Here is a 17,864-nt window from a genome sequence, read left to right on the forward strand (position 1 = left end):
CCACCAAGCCCTAGCCCTCTCTGTCCTGGGCCCGAGAACACACTGGTCACTACCAGAGGGGTAGTCCAGGGGGGCAGGACAGACAAGTGGGGAAAGGCAGGGCACCTCCAGGAAAGGAAGTTTCTGACTCTTGAAACTAAGCCCCACACAGAGCAGCGGGGTAGTGGTCTCTGCTGCCATGTCACCCACACATGTGTCCACATGCACTCACATAAGTGCCCACAGGTGTAGCAGTGTACTCACATGTACACCTGCACACAGGAGCATGTGCACACACATGTGCAGACCTATACCACACACTTGCAGTCACACACATGCCTGCCCTGCTTCAGCTGGCCGCAGACCAGAGGAGAGGATGCTGGACCCCTTTGGCTGACGCACTCCCCACCCTATCCCTGACCAGACAGGCCCAGGACGTCACTTCCCCCTAAGCCCTGCCAAATCCAGGGGGCATGGGGGAACAAGGCCACTTCTTACCGTTTTCCCCCTGCAGTCTTTGTGTGGGACCCTGGCCAGTGCAGGAGGCTGCAGAGCCCCTGAGCCATCAGTGTCCAGGGAGGGAGGACGTGGGGCTGCCTAGGCAGGGTGAGAGGACAGGTGGGCTGGGCCCCGCACCATCCTCTGTTTCCCATCATTGCTGTCTCTTGGCCCCTCCGTCCTTATGGGAACACCTAACTGCACAAACCTGGCTAGCACTTGGAGATAATGAGCAAGTGGTTTTGGCTTGCTCAAAAGGTTCTCAGGTGGTGGCAGCACCTGCTTCCCTCAAAAAGGCATGGCTGGCATGAGGGAAGCAGGCAGGGACGTGGGGCTGTGATCAGCTGCCTGGGAAGGGGACACATGGTTCCTGAGCCGCGTTCTCTAGAACACCTGCATATTCACTTTGGCATGCCTTATGTGTGACCAGAAGCCAGCGCCGCCATGCCACAGGCGGAGCACAGAGGCGTCACCTGCTCACTGCCTTATCCCTTTGGCAGACGTGGATGAGTGTCTGCAGGGCCGCTGCCAGCAGGCCTGCGTCAACTCCCCAGGGAGCTACACCTGCCACTGTGACGGACGTGGGGGCTTCAAGCTGTCCCTGGACATGGATACCTGTGAGGTAGGTGGCCTAAGGGCCAGTGGGCTGCCCTGCTTGCCGTCCCTTGCCTGAAACCCTTACCACTGACAGAGTTTGGGGGAGAAATGCTGTGAAGACTTAGCTTTTGCAAAAGGCTTGGAATCTCCAGGCCCCCTCAAGAGGTGATGTGTCTGTTCTGTGACAGATGTTTGGTTTTATAAAGTCTCCATAACAGCTCCTGACTCCCAGCTGGCCAGGCTGGTCATAGGCACACTGGATGTGGTTCCTGGCCTCTGCCAGCCTGCCAGGGTGCCAGCACAGCCTGATGGACCTCACCTGCGGGACATGGCACCTGCATGGGGACTTATCTCTCCTGTACCCCTGGGGCCCTGGTACAGGCTGAAGAAATCTGCCTGGGAAGTTGAGGATGGTAGCTTGTATTAAACAGAAACAAAGGGATCTTCAGGTGAAACAGCCACCATGTGACTTCACAAAACCACGGACCCTGGGATTTGCTGGTGGTGGCTGCCTTTGGCGTCTGGGCTAGAGAGGTCCAGCTACTCACACTACAGCTTTCTTTGCTGAGATACATGCCTGGTGAGGAGTGCTGTCCCTACATCCTGCTCAGCCTCCCTCTGCGTACATCTAGCCCACCTGGCAGGTGGCTTGGGCTGCCAGGGCTCAGCTCACAGCTGCCCTGCCTCTGGCCTCCTGGGCAGAGTGGAGAACCTGCAGCCCAGAGCAGGGAGCTCTCAGGCTTCCATGTGCTACTTATTTTCTAAGAATGTATAGTAGCTTTTTACAATGTTCTATACATCTCTATATGTATGTTTGAAATATTTTATAACTTAAAAAAGTAACACAAAAAGGGAAATTAGAGGGGAAGGAAGTGGTGGGTGCCGCAGAGAAACTATAGGACACTGCCCCTGGGGAGCAACCCCATCACTTGGGGTCCCCTATGTGGTGGGCTGCACTGTGAACAGTCTTGGAGGTTTCAGGGGTGAGAGGTAGGCGGCCACGTACCCTGAGAGCAGGGATGGGGACCTGGCACTGCACAGCTGTGCCTTGGGGCCAGGGAGGGTGGGCAGAGGTGTATCTGGCTGACCCAGCCTGGCCCATCCCCACAGGACATCCTGCCCTGTGTGCCCTTCGGTGTCGCCAAGAGTGTGAAGTCCTTATACTTGGGCCGGATGTTCAGCGGGACCCCTGTGATCAGGCTGCGCTTCAAGCGGCTGCAGCCCACCCGGTGAGCAGGCCATCTACACACGGTGACCAACAGGCCAAGTGGCTGTTGCAGCAGGTCCCAGGGCCTGAGGAGGTGCCTTAGCCTTGAGCCTGGCACTGTCCTGGGCAAGAACATGACTGCTCCTCCATGTGCCCAGGCTTGTGGCTGAGTTTGACTTCCGGACCTTTGACCCTGAGGGTGTCCTCTTCTTCGCGGGAGGCCGCCAGGATAGCACCTGGATCGTGCTGGCCCTGCGGGCCGGCCGGCTGGAGCTGCAGCTGCGCTACAATGGTGTGGGCCGTGTCACCAGCAGTGGGCCAGTCATCAACCACGGCACATGGCAGACGGTGAGTGTGTGGCTGCCGCCAGGGCCACCCTGTACCCAGCCAGGGTCTGTCATTCACCTGCTGGACTGTTAGCAGGGGTGGCCCCAGGCACCATGCTGGATGCAAGATGGGGCCCAGGGACCCCCCAATCTAGTTCTCATTCCAGGGCCTCTCTATCACTTTATCCCATATCTGACTCAGGCACCTCAGAACAGGGCCTTGAGCCACAGCCCTGGTGCTCAGCCCTGGGAACATGCAATTGTGCCACTGGGGCAATCAGAGGGGCTGGGGCTGCTCATGCTCCACAGCACAGGACACCTACCACAGAGGAATCCAGCTGTGGCTGCACCTAGGGCCTGGACCATAGGCACCAGGGCTCCCATCTACACGTGGCTCCCCGACCTGTGGCCTGAAGAGGCCCTGTGAGCCTTGCTTTCCATGAAATGTAGCATGGATGCCACTGTCCATAGGCTCCTGTGGGCCTCTGCTGAAGATCCAAGTGAGCTGGCACTGGGGCTGCCCTTCCCAGAGATGTCCAGCCTGCCTGGACCCCAGCTGCATGGGCAGCCCCTGGGGTCTTCACAGTCCTGCACCTGGGTAGCAGAGGTCAGTCCCACATCCCAACATACAGCCTGACTGTCGGCAGCAAACAGCCTTCACCAATAGTGCCTGGGGCGCTGGCCGGAGAGGGCCTCTGGAAGTAAATGTGTGGAGAGAAATGGAAAAGCAGTCTGTCCTTAGAAGAAGATAAAATGGAAAAATTCATCCTGGCTCAGCCAATGAAAACACTGTTGGCATTTGCTGGTATTTCCATCCTGCCCAGTAATGTCTAATCCCCCTTTCCTGACCACTTAAAGGAACAGCAGGAGGGATGCTCTCCACAAAGCTACAGAAAAAGGCACAGACTGAGGAGGGGGCGGTTTCAGGGACTCAGGGTGCGTATGCCACATATTCGGGGTGAGGGACCCAGGGATGGTAGCCATCCAGTCCTGTCAGTCCCAGTCCCGCACAGGGCTGGTGCTTCTGGAGGACCAGGATGCCCACCAGTAAGGCCGCTGCCTGTGCAACCCACCAGCTAGGCTCCAGCCTGGCTGTGACAAAAACACCATGTTCTGTTTATCACATCAGACCCAACTATGTAAATGGGTTTCCACTTCAGACAAGAGGAAACTGAAAGGAAGTTTAGGAATGCACATAGACTATATAGTGATAGATTCTGAAGTGTTTCTATCAGGAAAGTTTAGATGACTTGATGTATTCAGGTCCCCCCAGACACAGGGTGAGGAGTCTGTCCTCCAGGCTTGCTGCCCCTCGAAAGGTGCCCCCTGTCCTCACAGCTGTGCTCTCTGCAGATCTCTGTGGAGGAGCTGGAACGCAATCTGGTGGTGAAGGTGAACAAGGATGCTGTTATGAAGATAGCGGTGGCTGGGGACCTGTTTCAGCGGGACAGAGGCCTGTACCACCTGAACCTCACCGTGGGTGGCATCCCCTTCAAGGAGAAAGAACTGGTACAGCCGGTGAGTCCTGGCACCTGCCCCTGGGCGAGGGCGCCAAATCGGCATCAGGGATGGGAGTGGTCTAGCCCTGAGCTATCATGTAGGTTGCATTAGCCAAGTTTGGGAAGGAACAGAGGAAGGCAGAGCTTCCTGGAACATGGCAGACAAGGTGGCTATGCCATTAATGTCACCTTTTCTTAGGAGACTCATTTAAGTTTCCATCAGAACTGATAATAAAAATTTATGTATTGCAGTAGAGATAAGACACAAAGAAACTATTCTTTCACAAAAAAAGAAAAAAAAAGTCATTTTTAGGCCCTTGTAGCACAGTGGTTACGGTGCTGGCCACATGCACCAAGGCTGGCAGGTTCGAACCCGGCCCAGGCCAGCTAAGCAACAATGGCAACTGCAACAAAAAAATAGCCGGGCACCTGGAGTCCCAGCTACCTGGGAGGCTGAGGCAAGAGAATCTCTTAAGCCCAAGGGTTTGAGGTTGCTGTGAGCTATGATGCCACAGCTCTCTACCAAAGGCGACATAGTGAGACTCTGCCTCAAAAAAAAAAAAATCACCTTAAGAATTCCCGAGAACGTGTTAGGTTGTAATCCTATGATCTCTACAGGGGAAATAGTGGTGATAGGCAGTCAGCAGCAGCGGCCACTCTCAAAGTCCGGCTGTCCCTGTGCCACGCACCCACCATCACAGGTCCCCTCCCCAAACTACCATCAACACTGGAACCCACACCTAATAGAGAAAGGGCTTGTGTGTCTCTGGGTGCCTAGTGGCCAGTAGAGTTAGCCCTGGAGCTCGCGGTCCAGAGGATGTGAGGAGAGTGTCCTGACACCCTGACCTCAGGCCACACCCCAAGTCTGCAGCCCTCTGCCCAGCTCACACTGCCTCACCAGCAGGTAAAGGCTGAGGGGACCTAATTTACTCACAACCACATTAGATGCTGAATAATTCAAATCAGTGATTTGTGTGAAAACAATTCATATTGTTTGGCCTTGAACTTACACAATATTCCAGCTTTTTCCTTAGAGAGTTTTAAAACACTCCTTTATTTCTGGAGCTCAAACTAGCTGGAACCCTACACAGAAAAAGGTGTTGAGTCATTTTGTAAAGTACAAAGCTTTTGAAGCAATCACCACAAATGCAGTTTCTCCACATTTGCATAGATTTCCACTGTTGACATGAGCCTGGCCTCAGCACATGACCTTTTGCCATGGTGTCTGGCTCCCAGGAAGCCACTGAGGTTTCTCTGTTCCTCCAGATCAACCCTCGTCTGGACGGCTGCATGAGGAGCTGGAACTGGCTGAACAGTGAAGACACAATCATCCAAGAAACAGTGAAAGTGAACACGAAGATGCAATGCTTCTCTGTGACAGAGAAGGGGTCCTTTTACCCTGGGACAGGGTTTGCTTTCTATAGCCTCGATTACAGTGAGTCTTGGGTGGGTGTGTGTGGGTGGGGGCGGGGGGGGACTGCACTTTCAGCCACACACATGAGAATGAGAGCAGAGTGCCACAAAAACAGCTTCCTATCAGGGGCCACAGGATGAGGGACAGGTGGGGCCCTCCCAGGCTCTCAGGACAGTTTTGAAGAAATGCCAGAGACTCACAGACAGCAGGCCCACTGTGCTAGTGCTAGGAGGGTCCTGTGTAGAGGTTTTGAGCTGGCACAACCTTGGCACTCATCAGAGTGGGGGGGGGCTCTTATGACAGACTACACGTGGCAATTGCCAAGACTTGTTGAGGCATAACAGGGAAATGTAGCTAAAAATAGCATCAAGAGCTCAGAGGCACCAGTAAGCTCAGATCTGAGACATAGAGCCGAGCCTCATGAGGACCAAGGCCATCTGGGAGGGATTCAAGCAGTGGCTGCATCCTGCAGTGCTCTCAGGAAGCCCACAGTTCTCAAGAGCTGGGCCATGCAGCCCACAGGCCAGTTCTCAAGAGGTGGGCCATGCAGCCCACAGGCCAGTTCTCAAGAGGTGGGCCATGCTGCCCACCTGGATCGTGCTGCCTGGTGCTGCCAGGGGCCAGGCTTGAGGTGATGTGCACTCCCCACCCCTCATATGAAGACACGGAGGCCACAGCCGGTGTGTTTCTTGGGACTGCTGTGGCAAGAGGTGGCAGAGTTAGGTCTAGAGGCCACAAAATATAATACAGCACAGCCATGTCTTTACTCTTACTACCAGAATAGTGAGAGTTCATGCTAAAAACAGTCTCAGTATGCTGATCTGTTGTCAGCCACTTAGGACTTATATGAGATGAACCAGTACTGTGGACCTCAGTGAGTGCCAGACAGACACTCAGGTCAGCATGAGAGGTGTGTCCGTGGCAGGCAGTAGAACAGCCCACCATGTGACCTACATGCACCAGCTGGAGCCCTCAGCTTTTGTCACTATGTCTGGGTTCACATGTTAGCAGCTTTTGACTTTGAGGGTCTTGGGAGAAATAGACAAGTGTGGAATCCTGCAGTTAGGAAGCCCGAGGCCAGAAGCTCTCTCATAATTCTCCTTCTGCTGCCCCCTGGAGCCAGGTGGGTCCTTGCAGCTCCTCCATCTCCCCTGCCAGGGATCCCACCACCCTGGGGCCATATCTCTGGCTCTACCCACCGATTCCCACCCTGTGGGTCCCACTGAGCAGCCCCCTGCTGCTCTCCAGCGAGGCTTTCTCCACTGGCCAGGCCAGGAGGGCAGCCACCTGCTTGTCAGACCTCAGGCCCAGGGGCTCAGGCACCTAGGGGCCCCCATGGTCCAAGGAGGGAGCACCCAGGCCCTCTGTCCTGAGTTCAGCATTTCTCCTTGAACTGTCACAAACTGACCATGTCAGGAAAGACCACTGACTCCTAATGGTAGCGCCAACAGGGTCACATATGTTGCTCCTGTAGTCTTTATACTTTATTTAACGTAAAATCAGGCAACACATATGCTTACTTTTTTCCCACCTAATGACAGGAGCATTTTTCACATGCCAAAGACGTCACAGGTGTGATTTTGTGTTGCATCTGTGAAGGTCTGCTTCCCATACCACAGTGTGCTTTGGATCAGGAAGTTCCCTGACAGTGGATGCCAAATGGTATTTAGAGCTCTGCGCATTTTTAATGAATCTTAAACTAGGCTATTAACATCAGTTTTACAAGCAGAAGAGACTCATCTGGACTAATGTAGTGCTGGACTTGTTCACCTGTGGCAGCTCAGGGCAGGTGTGGGGTCTCAGTCAGAGTAGCCGCCACCCAGCCTGGGAGGGTAGCTGGGGCCTGTGTCCTGACAGGGTGACTCCCTGTTGGGGTCTTAGGGCTGGAAGTGCTCCGTTCGCTTCCTCCACAGACACAGGGAAAGCTGGCAAAGAAGAAAAGCTGTACTTTTGTTACTTTCTCCAATTCTATGCACATTCAGTTTTAGAGAACTAATCACAGTAGATGCTGGCCAGGGACAGAACACTGGCTGCCTGGGTTTGAGGAGCGCATAGGCAGTGGGGAGAGACGTGGGTCCACCTGCCTGAGAAGGGCTTCTAGAGAGGGTGTCTGACCCCAGATATGTGCAAACATGGACCCAGCGTCCATTTGCCCAAAAACACTCCTCCTGCCTTGGCCAGGGAACTTCCTGGTGAGATGAGCACTGGGAACCAGGCTATGGAGAGTCCCTCTGGCTTCCCAATCAACAGGGGATTCAAGTGTGGGGTTAAGGTGGGTGGAGTCGGCCCAGGAGAGCTAGGACCAGCCCCTCTGCCAAGTGCATGTCACGGAGTTGCGTGTGAGGTGTAAATACCACGTCTCACTTATATGCTTCATGCTTGAGATGTGTTTGTGACACGTGTGCACACACAGCATATGAGTGAAGCCACTCTGCTGAGGCACCAGAATAGCAAAACCTGCAGCTCAGAGTAGACCCATGTTCACCCTGGGGCCATTGCACAGCCTCCAGCTGTCCAGGTCTCACGCACTCACTGACCACCTCCAGCTGTGACCCTGCAAGGCCATGGGTGAGAAGCAGGGCCCAGGAAGTTGGGGACCCTGCAGGCAGCTGAATGGCCTGGGGTCCCTTTGGTGGTGGGGCTGCTGGCATGGCCAGGACCCCAAAGCCTATGCGCCATGGGCAGGAATCTCAGCTGAATTCCAGAGTCTCCCTGTTGTTTCTCAGACACAGATGGGCAATCAGACAGCTGCTGGGTCCTAGGAGCTCAGTGCTAAGAGCTTCCCTTGGACCCACCAGTCAGTGCCTCCGCTGCCAGGGCCAGGCCACACTCGCTCTTGCCTTCTTGCCTCTTGTACCACCTGGTAATGCGCAGCTTTCATCGCAGTGCGGACCTCCTCGGACACGGGGACTGAAACCACCTGGGAGATAAAAGTCGTGGCTCGGATCCGCCCTGCCACTGACACAGGAGTGCTGCTCGCCCTCTGGGTGCCCGACCACCGCACTGTGCCACTGTCCGTGGCCCTGGTTGACTACCACTCCACAAAGAAGCTCAAGAAACAGGTGCGCAGCCTCTTGTCCCACAACCAAGGCTTATGAACTCCCCACACAGAGGCTTGGCCCAGCCTGGAGGCCTGCAGCCACAGGTCTGACCAGAGTGCTTGGTGCAGGCCACACCGTAGGGTCATCACTGACCTCAGACCAAAACTGTTGCTGACTGAGGGTCTACTGGCTGGTGTGCAAGGCACTGTTGGGGGGCATCCAAGCTGGCTGCCTGCAGGTGAGATTGGGACCCAGGCGTGAGGTCTCCAAGATACGCAGTGTGGCCATTAGCACAACCTGATCACATCTGTCAGGTGGCTTCGCCAGCAAACTCAGCCCCCTGCTGTCCCTGGAAAAGCCCATTCTGCTAACCCTGCTGCTCCAGTGGATCTGGCCCTGGGGCAGCACCCCAGAGCCCTGAACTCAGCTGCCCTGGATGCTGTCCCCACTGTACCCAGCTACTCCACACCAGTCAGTGGTCAGGAACCCTAGGACTAGCACCTTTCAGGTCATAGTCCAGGGGTGTCCACTGTATTCTCTTACCTCTAGGCAAAGGAGAGAGGAGGAAACACGGGTCAGACCACAGGGAACATGGCCCCCGTCCGCCCGCCTGAGCCCTTCTGGTCTCCTGACTAGATGCCCCCAGGGGCACGGCCCACATCTAGTCCTTCAGACCCACCCAGCATCTGGAACCAATAGCTGCAGGGGCCTAAGTGCACTGGGTCAGGAGTTGGGTGGCCGGCGCCAGAGCCTGGGATACACTAGCCCTCTAGGACCCTGGCCACTTGCTCTGCCCACGCCTACACAACCAGCCCCTCATGTTAGGTGGAAACTGAGGCAGGCAGGCCAGGGGTCGAGGAGTCGCCACGATGGCAGCGCAGAACCTGACACATGCCTCAATGTCCCTATAGCTGGTGGTCTTGGCAGTGGAGAGCATGGTGCTTGCCCTGGTAGAGATCAAGGCCTGTGACAGGCAGGAGCACGAGGTCTCTGTCTCCTTGAAGGAGGGCGAAGCCACCTTGGAGGTGGATGGCACCCGTGGCTGGAGCGAGGCCAGTGCCACCCAGCTGCAGGAAAGGCTGGACACACTCAGGCGGCACCTGCGTGACCCGGTCCTCACCTTCACCGGGGGGCTGCCAGGTAGGGATGTGGCTGCACATGACCCTGGGGGACAGAGGGTTCGCCTCTGCTCATGTACAGAAGTGGACTTTTGGTTGTGGGGAGGTCATCTGGCGCCCATGGTTATGCCTCAGTGTTGATCAGCATCAGTTTAGTGGCCAAGGTTAAAGGAACTCTTTCGGGGCAGACAGTAGCCTGAGCCAGCCAGACTTCACCAGTATCCATCTGAGCGCATCTACCTGCAGCTTGATGAGGAGGCTAGGCAGACCTTGGTGTACTGGAGCAGCAAACAGAGGAGCCGCCAGCCCTTCCCATGTCCAGTGAGGACATTGGTCATGTCCTGCTCACTCACACAGACCATAGGAATGCATGTCTAGTTACATTATAATGTCCTTCCTGGGGCCAGGTGTTATGAGGTGGTGGTGAGGGCTGCAGAGCTGGATGCAGTTCACTCTGTTCAAGCTTGGCATAGGTCCCCACTTGCTGCAAGCAGCTGGCCTCGGGACCCTGGGCCCCAGACACAAAGTCCCTTAATTTTAACAAACAAAGCTATGAAGGGGTGAGAGCCAGGGAAGCCCAGCAGCATGAGGGAGTGGGGCATTGGGCAGGGGAGGTGGTGACCGTGGCTGATCCGTGTGAGCCCCTGAGCTGGTACTGCCTCTCATCCCCATGTGTCTATGCCCCAGGGATGGCCAAGTAGTAGAAGGGAGGGAAGCAGGCCCTTACGGGAAGGCAGAACCCGACACAGCCATGGGTGGGGAGCTAAGTCTTGTCTATTCTCTCCCTACGGCCCAGATGTGCCAGTGACCGCAGCACCAGTCACAGCGTTCTACCGTGGTTGCATGACACTGGAGGTGAACAGAAGGCCGCTGGACCTCGATGAGGCTGCGTACAAGCACAGTGACATCACCTCCCACTCCTGCCCTCCAGTGGAGCCCACAGCACCCTAGGCCCTGCCGCATGGCACTCTGCAAGCAGGACTCCTCATGCCTTTCTCCTAAAACCCATAGGAACAACGGTCCTGAACTACTTGCCCCCAGCTCTGTGGTTCTTAATCCAGAGGGTGGGGGCTCCTCAGCAGAGCCTGCACCTGTAAATACCTGTAAATAGACTGGGGGTGCTGATCTACAGACAGCGCCGCCACAAGGTTCCAGGGAGAGCCCACCTGGTGTGGGAAGACTCAAAGAACATAACACGGTATTATTTTTATTACCAAAAGCTTCTTTCTGACACTAAAACATGGAAAATAAAATATTTACAGAAAACTTGAAAATTGTGCTCAGCATTATCCTTGCAGATTATTAGCACTCTACAGCTTTGGGGATAATGGATTCTGTGTCTAAACCATACCAAACATCCATGTCTTCTACACTGAGCCAGGACACCTACTGCCCACCCAGGGCCTGAAGAGATGACCCAGACTGGGAGGTGAGGACAGTCGCAGGGATGACCAGACTGTGGGCTAAGGAGGAGGAGGGAGGATGACCAGACTGTAGACAGAGGACGAGGGAGGAGGGATGACCAGACTGTGGGCTTAGGAGGGGGAGGAAGGATGACCAGACTTGGGCTGAGGAGGAGGAGGGAGGATGACCAGACTGCGGGCTGAGGAGGAGGAGGGAGAATGACCAGACTGCGGGCTGAGGAGGAGGGAGGATGACCAGACTGCGGGCTGAGGAGGAGGAGGGAGGATGACCAGACTGTGGGTGGAGGAGGAGGAGGGAGGATGACCAGACTGTGGGTGGAGGAGGAGGAGGGAGGATGACCAGACTGCGGGCTGAGGAGGAGGAGGGAGGATGACCAGACTGTGGGTGGAGGAGGAGGAGGGAGGATGACCAGACTGTGGGCTGAGGAGGAGGAGGGAGGATGACCAGACTGTGGGCTGAGGAGGAGGAGGGAGGATGACCAGACTGCGGGCTGAGGAGGAGGGAGGATGACCAGACTGCGAGCTGAGGAGGAGGAGGGAGGATGACCAGACTGCGGGCTGAGGAGGAGGAGGGAGGATGACCAGAGTGTGGGTGGAGGAGGAGGAGGGAGGATGACCAGACTGCGGGCTGAGGAGGAGGAGGGAGGATGACCAGACTGTGGGATGAGGAGGAGGAGGGAGGATGACCAGACTGTGGGTGGAGGAGGAGGAGGGAGGATGACCAGACTGTGGGCTGAGGAGGAGGAGGGAGGATGACCAGACTGCGGGCTGAGGAGGAGGGAGGATGACCAGACTGCGAGCTGAGGAGGAGGAGGGAGGATGACCAGACTGCGGGCTGAGGAGGAGGAGGGAGGATGACCAGAGTGTGGGTGGAGGAGAAGGAGGGAGGATGACCAGACTGCGGGCTGAGGAGGAGGAGGGAGGATGACCAGACTGTGGGTGGAGGAGGAGGAGGAGGGAGGATGACCAGACTGTGGGCTGAGGAGGAGAAGGGAGGATGACCAGACTGTGGGATGAGGAGGAGGAGGGAGGATGACCAGACTGTGGGCGGAGGAGGAGGAGGGAGGATGACCAGACTGTGGGCTGAGGAGGAGGAGGGAGGATGACCAGACTGCGGGCTGAGAAGGAGGAGGGAGGATGACCAGACTGCGGGCTGAGAAGGAGGAGGGAGGATGACCAGACTGCGGGCTGAGGAGGAGGAGGGAGGATGACCAGACTGCGGGCTGAGGAGGAGGAGGGAGGATGACCAGACTGCGGGCTGAGGAGGAGGAGGGAGGATGACCAGACTGCGGGCTGAGGAGGAGGAGGGAGGATGACCAGACTGCGGGCTGAGGAGGAGGAGGGAGGATGACCAGACTGCGGGCTGAGGAGGAGGAGGGAGGATGACCAGACTGTGGGCTGAGGAGGAGGGGGGAGGATGACCAGACTGTGGGCTGAGGAGGAGGGGGGAGGATGACCAGACTGTAGACAGAGGAGGAGGGATGAGGGATGACCCAGACTCTGGACTGAGGAGAATGCAGCTGGGATAAGCTGTGGTATTGATACTGTTATTGTCTGTGTCTTTTTCAATGTATTTTTGTTGAGTGTCAGTCATAATAATTTTTTGTTGTATGTTTTTTTCCATAATAATTTGAAGAATTTTTTCCCATCTATTCTGGAGGAATAGTGTCTGTGGGCCCCAGTGCAAGGTGAACCTTCAGCTCTTTCTCTGGTTAGCCCAGTGGATGCAGTTATCACCATCCTATGACACATGTTCTTATGATACAGGACTGTGTCTCCAGCCTCTTCCGATGTCCCCATGGGCATCACTGCCTCAGTGACAGTGGCTGCTGTAACCAAAGCAACTGTCTGCTCCTCCACAGAATACTCAGAGTCTATGGGTTATTCTTTCAAATGGACGGGAAAACTGAACACATGAGAAGACAGCAAACTTTGGCCTGGGGGCCTGTTTCGCAGCTGAAGCACTTGGGCCTCACCTGCTTACTTCCTGCTCTTGGGTGCTTTTCAGCTATGAGGCAGAGTTGAGGAGCTTGGTCATCCTCCTTTCTGATCTGAAAGCCTGAAATGGTCACTTTTAGGCCCATCACAGAAGTTATCTGGCTTATATGACAGGTTTTCATGACCTTGGGGAGGGAGGGGTTCTTAATAATGATAAAGGAAAAGAGCCACCATAGAGCATATACCATGCAGCTCCCACTCGGGGAAGGCTCCTCGGAGCACAGGAGGGAAGTGAGCCTTGCACTCAAGCAGGCACCAGACAACCGAAAACACCCAGGGCCACCTCCCTGTCCTGTGGCACCAACCTTATTAGCAAGGAAGAAAACCCACATTGCAAACACCATTAGGAAAAGCATTAGGAGGGCATCCTATGTGCCCAGATGTTGGAGGCAGAGGTCTGAGGAGGCTGGGTTGCCACATGGGAGCTGGGGAAGACTCCAGACCCTCTGGAGAGGCTGTACTGAGGCAGATGTGGATTCAGCCCCCACAGACCCACACCCACATGCACCCACACATGTGCAGAGAGCTGCTCACCGGGCACAAACCCAGAAGCACAGCAGGTATCTCCCAACAGAAGGAAAACCAAAGTGTACTTGTTACAAAACATGACAGCGTGCAAAGGAGGCCACACCCAGAATGCCCATCCATGTGATGTTTGAGAGGGCAAAGCAGTGTTGTGAGGAGGGAGAGCCTAGGGCAGCCACATGCATGGTGCCTGGCTGGGAGGACAAGGTGGCTCCTTGGGAGCTTCCTATCCTTCCAGCTGCAGCATTTCTTTGCAGTTACTCCTGCCACTGGACATGCGTTTCGGGCCATTGCTGCACATGTATTACATTTCATTACTGAAAGTCTTAGAAAACAGGAAGGGAAACGCCTGTTGCCACCTTAGCATCTGCTGACTGAGTGGGGGCTCTGCCTCCGTAGGTCGAATGACACAACTCTGTGGGTCTCTGAAATTTCAGAGGGTATCTCTTGTATAACCTTTGCATTTTCATTCCTCACCAGGCTGCAGGACAGGGCAGGGGATGGCAGGGCCACAGGGTGTTCAAAGCTGGATTTGGCACTGCCGGCACGCCAGCACTGCTCCCCACGTGTCGCACATTCGTCAAGGTCCCTCATGACAGCAGGTGGGCTGCAGCTGTCACACAGCCACTTCCATCAACATATGGTCTACACATTGCGACAGCACCCCTTTTACGAGTGCAGAGTTCAAAGGTGTTTAGTGTGTTCACAAGGTTGTACAATGCCCCTTCCATCTGATTCCAGGAAGCTTTTATCACTCAGAAAAAAGAGCATATCCATGAGCTGCCATCCACACCTCAGCACCCGCAGCCCCAGCCTGCAGCTGCCCTCCCCACCTGTGCCTTTGAGAAATGCCCGTTGTCGAGCGGCGCCTGTGGCTCAGTTGATAAGGCGCCGGCCCCATATACCGAGGGTGGCGGGTTCAAATCCGGCCCCGGCTGAACTGCAACCAAAAAATAGCTGGGCGTTGTGGCGGGCACCTGTAGTCCCAGCATACGGGAGGATGAGGCAAGAGAATTGCTTAAGCCCAGGAGTTGGAGGTTGCTGTGAGCTGTGTGATGCCAGGGCACTCTACCGAGGGCCATAAAGTGAGACTCTGTCTCTACAAAAAAAAAAAAAAAAAAGAAAAAAGAAAGAGAAATGCCCGTTGTCTTGGTCATCTTGTCCTGTGGGTACCACCAACACCCCAACACTCCAACATCCCAGCTTGCGAGATGGAACAAGACAAGTAGATGGGCCCTACCCCATCCATCTCAGGGCTCCCTGGCTCTCAAGGGAGCCCAGCATCCACCTTGTAGGATCTGAGCCCTGAGGGAGTCAGAACTGGGAGAAACCCTGAGGTCACTGCAGCCCAGCATGTATTAGTTGAGACCCTCGCTGACCTCAGGCTGCAAGCAGAGCGTGGGCTGTGGTCCTAGTGGAGCCAGCCATCAGAGCTGGGTCCAGGCTCACAGAGCTGGGTGGCCTTGGGCTAGGACTCTCCAGGCTCTGTCCAGGGGAAGAGGAAGGCTTGGTCAGAGACAGGCCACTGGAGAACTGGCCCAGCCCACACTGTAGCAGACATGAGCCAGAGCTGCATGCCGGGCTGGGGGCCGCCCTGGGGCCCAAGGACCCAGGAGCCATCACCATGCTGTGAGATGAATTTTTCACATTCTTTGCGGCTAGGGTAGGGGATAAAGACACTTTGTGAGCACAAACAAAATCATTGACCTTGGAACTGATATATTTTTTAACAGCTTTAGGCAAGATTAAAAGACCAAACCAGGAAAGACAAAGCTTTGTTTGCAGGATGCTGGTGGCAGAAGTCTAAGGTGAGCACACCCCCAACCAAGGCCAGCATGAGGAAAAAGAGGTTTCTAGATGATGAAGGGCACCTTGAGGAGGATGTAGGGTCTGGTTGGCTTTTAGGGGCTTAGTGGCTGAGACCACATGGGCAGAAGCCCCTGTCCAGATCCACTTCTGGGAGCAGCAGGCAACACTGGTCCAGTTTGGGGAGGTTAGAGGCTGGGCCCACAGTGTGATCAGAGAGCCAAACCTACTCCAAGGTCGCTGTGAGGCCAACACCCCTCCGTAGGAGTCATGAAGCCAGCTTTCTTTCCTTCTGGGGTCTCATGAACTCTTGCCTCTACAGTCTCCAGAAGGCTTGTTCTTGCCCTTTTCTGTATTTATTATTTTTATTTATTTATTTATTTTTGAGACAGTGTCTATGTTGCCCTCAGTAGAGTGCCATGGTGTCACAGCTCACAGCAACCTCAAACTCTAGGGCTTAAGCAAGTCTCTTGCCTCAGCCTCCCAAGTAGCTGGGACTACAGGCACCCGCCACAACACCCAGCTATTTTTTTGTTGTTGTTGTTGTTGCAGTTGTCATTGTTTAGCTGGCCCAGGCCGGGTTCAAACCCATCAGACTCGGTGTATGTGGCCGGTGCTGTAAGCACTGTGCTATGGGCACCGAGCCTTGCCCTTGTATTTGGTTCGTGATGCAGAACCAGGTACCTGCAGCCCTGGAGGAGCAGGCCTGAGGTGCATGCCCCCAACAAGGACACCCACAGAGTGCCAGCTCACCCACCACCTCACTGCATAGAGTGCCTCTCTTGTGCTGCACGGCAGAGCATGCAAAACGGCGCCAGTTGACCCTCTGGCACGTGGGCAAGAGTTGGATGCTCCACACAGAGCTGAAGGCCCTCAAGGTCCCCACAGGGCCTGGGACAGGCATCTCCAAGTCAAGTGCTGAAGATACTGTTACACAAGCCACAAAAACTGAGCTTAGGTCAGTTCTGGTGTCTCTCCATAGAGGCTGTCAGAAAAGCTTTGCTTGGCTCAGTGCCTGTAGCTCAAGTGGCTAAGGCGCCAGCCACATACACCAGAGCTGTGGGGGTTCGAATCCAGCCTAAGCCTGCCAAACAACAATGACAACTACAACCAAAAAATAGCTGGGCATTGTGGTGGATGTCTGTAGTCCCAGCTACTTGGGAGGCTGAGGCAAGAGAATCGCATAAGCCCAGGAGTCGGAGGTTGCTGTGAGCTGTGATGCCACAGCACTCTACCCAGGGTAACAGCTTGAGGCTCTGTCTCAAAAAAAAAAAAAAGAAAGAAAGATAAAAAGAAGGAAAAGCTCTGCCTAGCTGCCTCTCTTCTGAAATGGGGCAAGCATCCAGACGAATGTGATGACTGTGAAGATATAAGTTTGGGGTCAAGTCACCTACACGGGTAGCGACTGCCTGGTGACATCAGAACACTCTCAGGCAAAAGTCAGCTGGAAATTCATGGCACAGGAACACAGGCAGACTGGGGAGGGGAATAGGCCAAGGCTCAGGACAGCACCCCAGAGTCCAGCAGAGTACTCCAGGGCCAGCAAAACACCCCAGGGCCCAATACAGCATCCCAGGACCCAGCGCAGCAATCCAGAAGCCAGTGGAGCACCCAGGGCCCATTAGAGTACTCCAGAACCCAGGACAGCACCTCAGGGCCCAGTGGAGCACCCCAAAGTCCAACAGAGCATCCCAAGGCCAGGGCAGCATGCTAACATCGGGTGCTGACAGCTCTGTTAGCTGACTAATCCATGCACCAGCATCCTAGTGGGTTCATAGTGTAGGTAAGAATGCTTCCCAGTTCTTAAACCACATTAAAGGGCCCTAAATTTAGTTTCAAGCTTTTTATAAGTAATGGGCTCATCCTTTGTCTTTTAAAGCAGAACTGATTCTGTTTTGAGCAGGGGAGTGGTCTGTCATCCCGCCAGCTGGGAGGGGCCTTGGGGCCCTCTAAAGGAGTCCAGGATTCAAGGGGCCTGCAAAGGTCAAAGGTGAGATCTGCCTCCTTTCCCAAAACCATCATAGTCCATCAGATATAGGAGTCTCCTTCTATGTTCTGACACATAATCTAGAAGGGAAATACACTCAGTTACTGGGACTAGATTCTCCTCTCATGTATTATTGTTCCATATACCCTCACACTGGGCTCTGGGCACAGATAGGGCCTCTGGACCACACCACTGACTTGCTCTGGCCCGGTCTGCTGGGAACCTGGAGGAGATGGACACAGCTTCCCTGTCCAGTGTCAAAGTGGAGAATCCAGAGCCAACGTGGGGTGGGGGTGGGGGATCAGCACTGTGTGATTTCACACCAGGTTGGAGAGCTCCACGTCAACCTAGGGAAGGGTCAGTGCCCATTTTTGCTAATTTGCTACTTCTAGGCTCAAAGCAAGTCAAACAATTCAGCAGGATCAGCCACTGATTTGATCACCTA

At 55.0% G+C, this 17,864-nt stretch overlaps 2 protein-coding genes across 2 annotated transcripts in view; one reads left to right on the top strand and one right to left on the bottom strand.

Annotated features, from left to right (window-relative positions):
• GAS6 (growth arrest specific 6) overlaps window positions 1-10,947 on the top strand; it is a 31,438-nt gene extending 20,491 nt beyond the window's left edge. The window contains exons 8-15 of the mRNA XM_053564137.1: window positions 978-1,099; window positions 2,185-2,303; window positions 2,440-2,629; window positions 3,961-4,125; window positions 5,373-5,541; window positions 8,407-8,582; window positions 9,473-9,701; window positions 10,476-10,947. Of these exons, the coding sequence (XP_053420112.1) occupies window positions 978-1,099; window positions 2,185-2,303; window positions 2,440-2,629; window positions 3,961-4,125; window positions 5,373-5,541; window positions 8,407-8,582; window positions 9,473-9,701; window positions 10,476-10,630 (1,325 nt within the window). The 3' untranslated portion in view covers window positions 10,631-10,947. The remainder of the gene's footprint in view (window positions 1-977; window positions 1,100-2,184; window positions 2,304-2,439; window positions 2,630-3,960; window positions 4,126-5,372; window positions 5,542-8,406; window positions 8,583-9,472; window positions 9,702-10,475) is intronic.
• TMEM255B (transmembrane protein 255B) overlaps window positions 7,333-17,864 on the bottom strand; it is a 50,404-nt gene continuing 39,872 nt past the window's right edge. Inside the window, exon 9 of the mRNA XM_053564141.1 lies at window positions 7,333-7,445. Within this exon, the coding sequence (XP_053420116.1) occupies window positions 7,398-7,445 (48 nt within the window). The 3' untranslated portion in view covers window positions 7,333-7,397. The remainder of the gene's footprint in view (window positions 7,446-17,864) is intronic.

This window comes from Nycticebus coucang, chromosome 15 (assembly GCF_027406575.1).
Source record: "Nycticebus coucang isolate mNycCou1 chromosome 15, mNycCou1.pri, whole genome shotgun sequence".
NCBI lineage: Eukaryota > Metazoa > Chordata > Mammalia > Primates > Lorisidae > Nycticebus > Nycticebus coucang.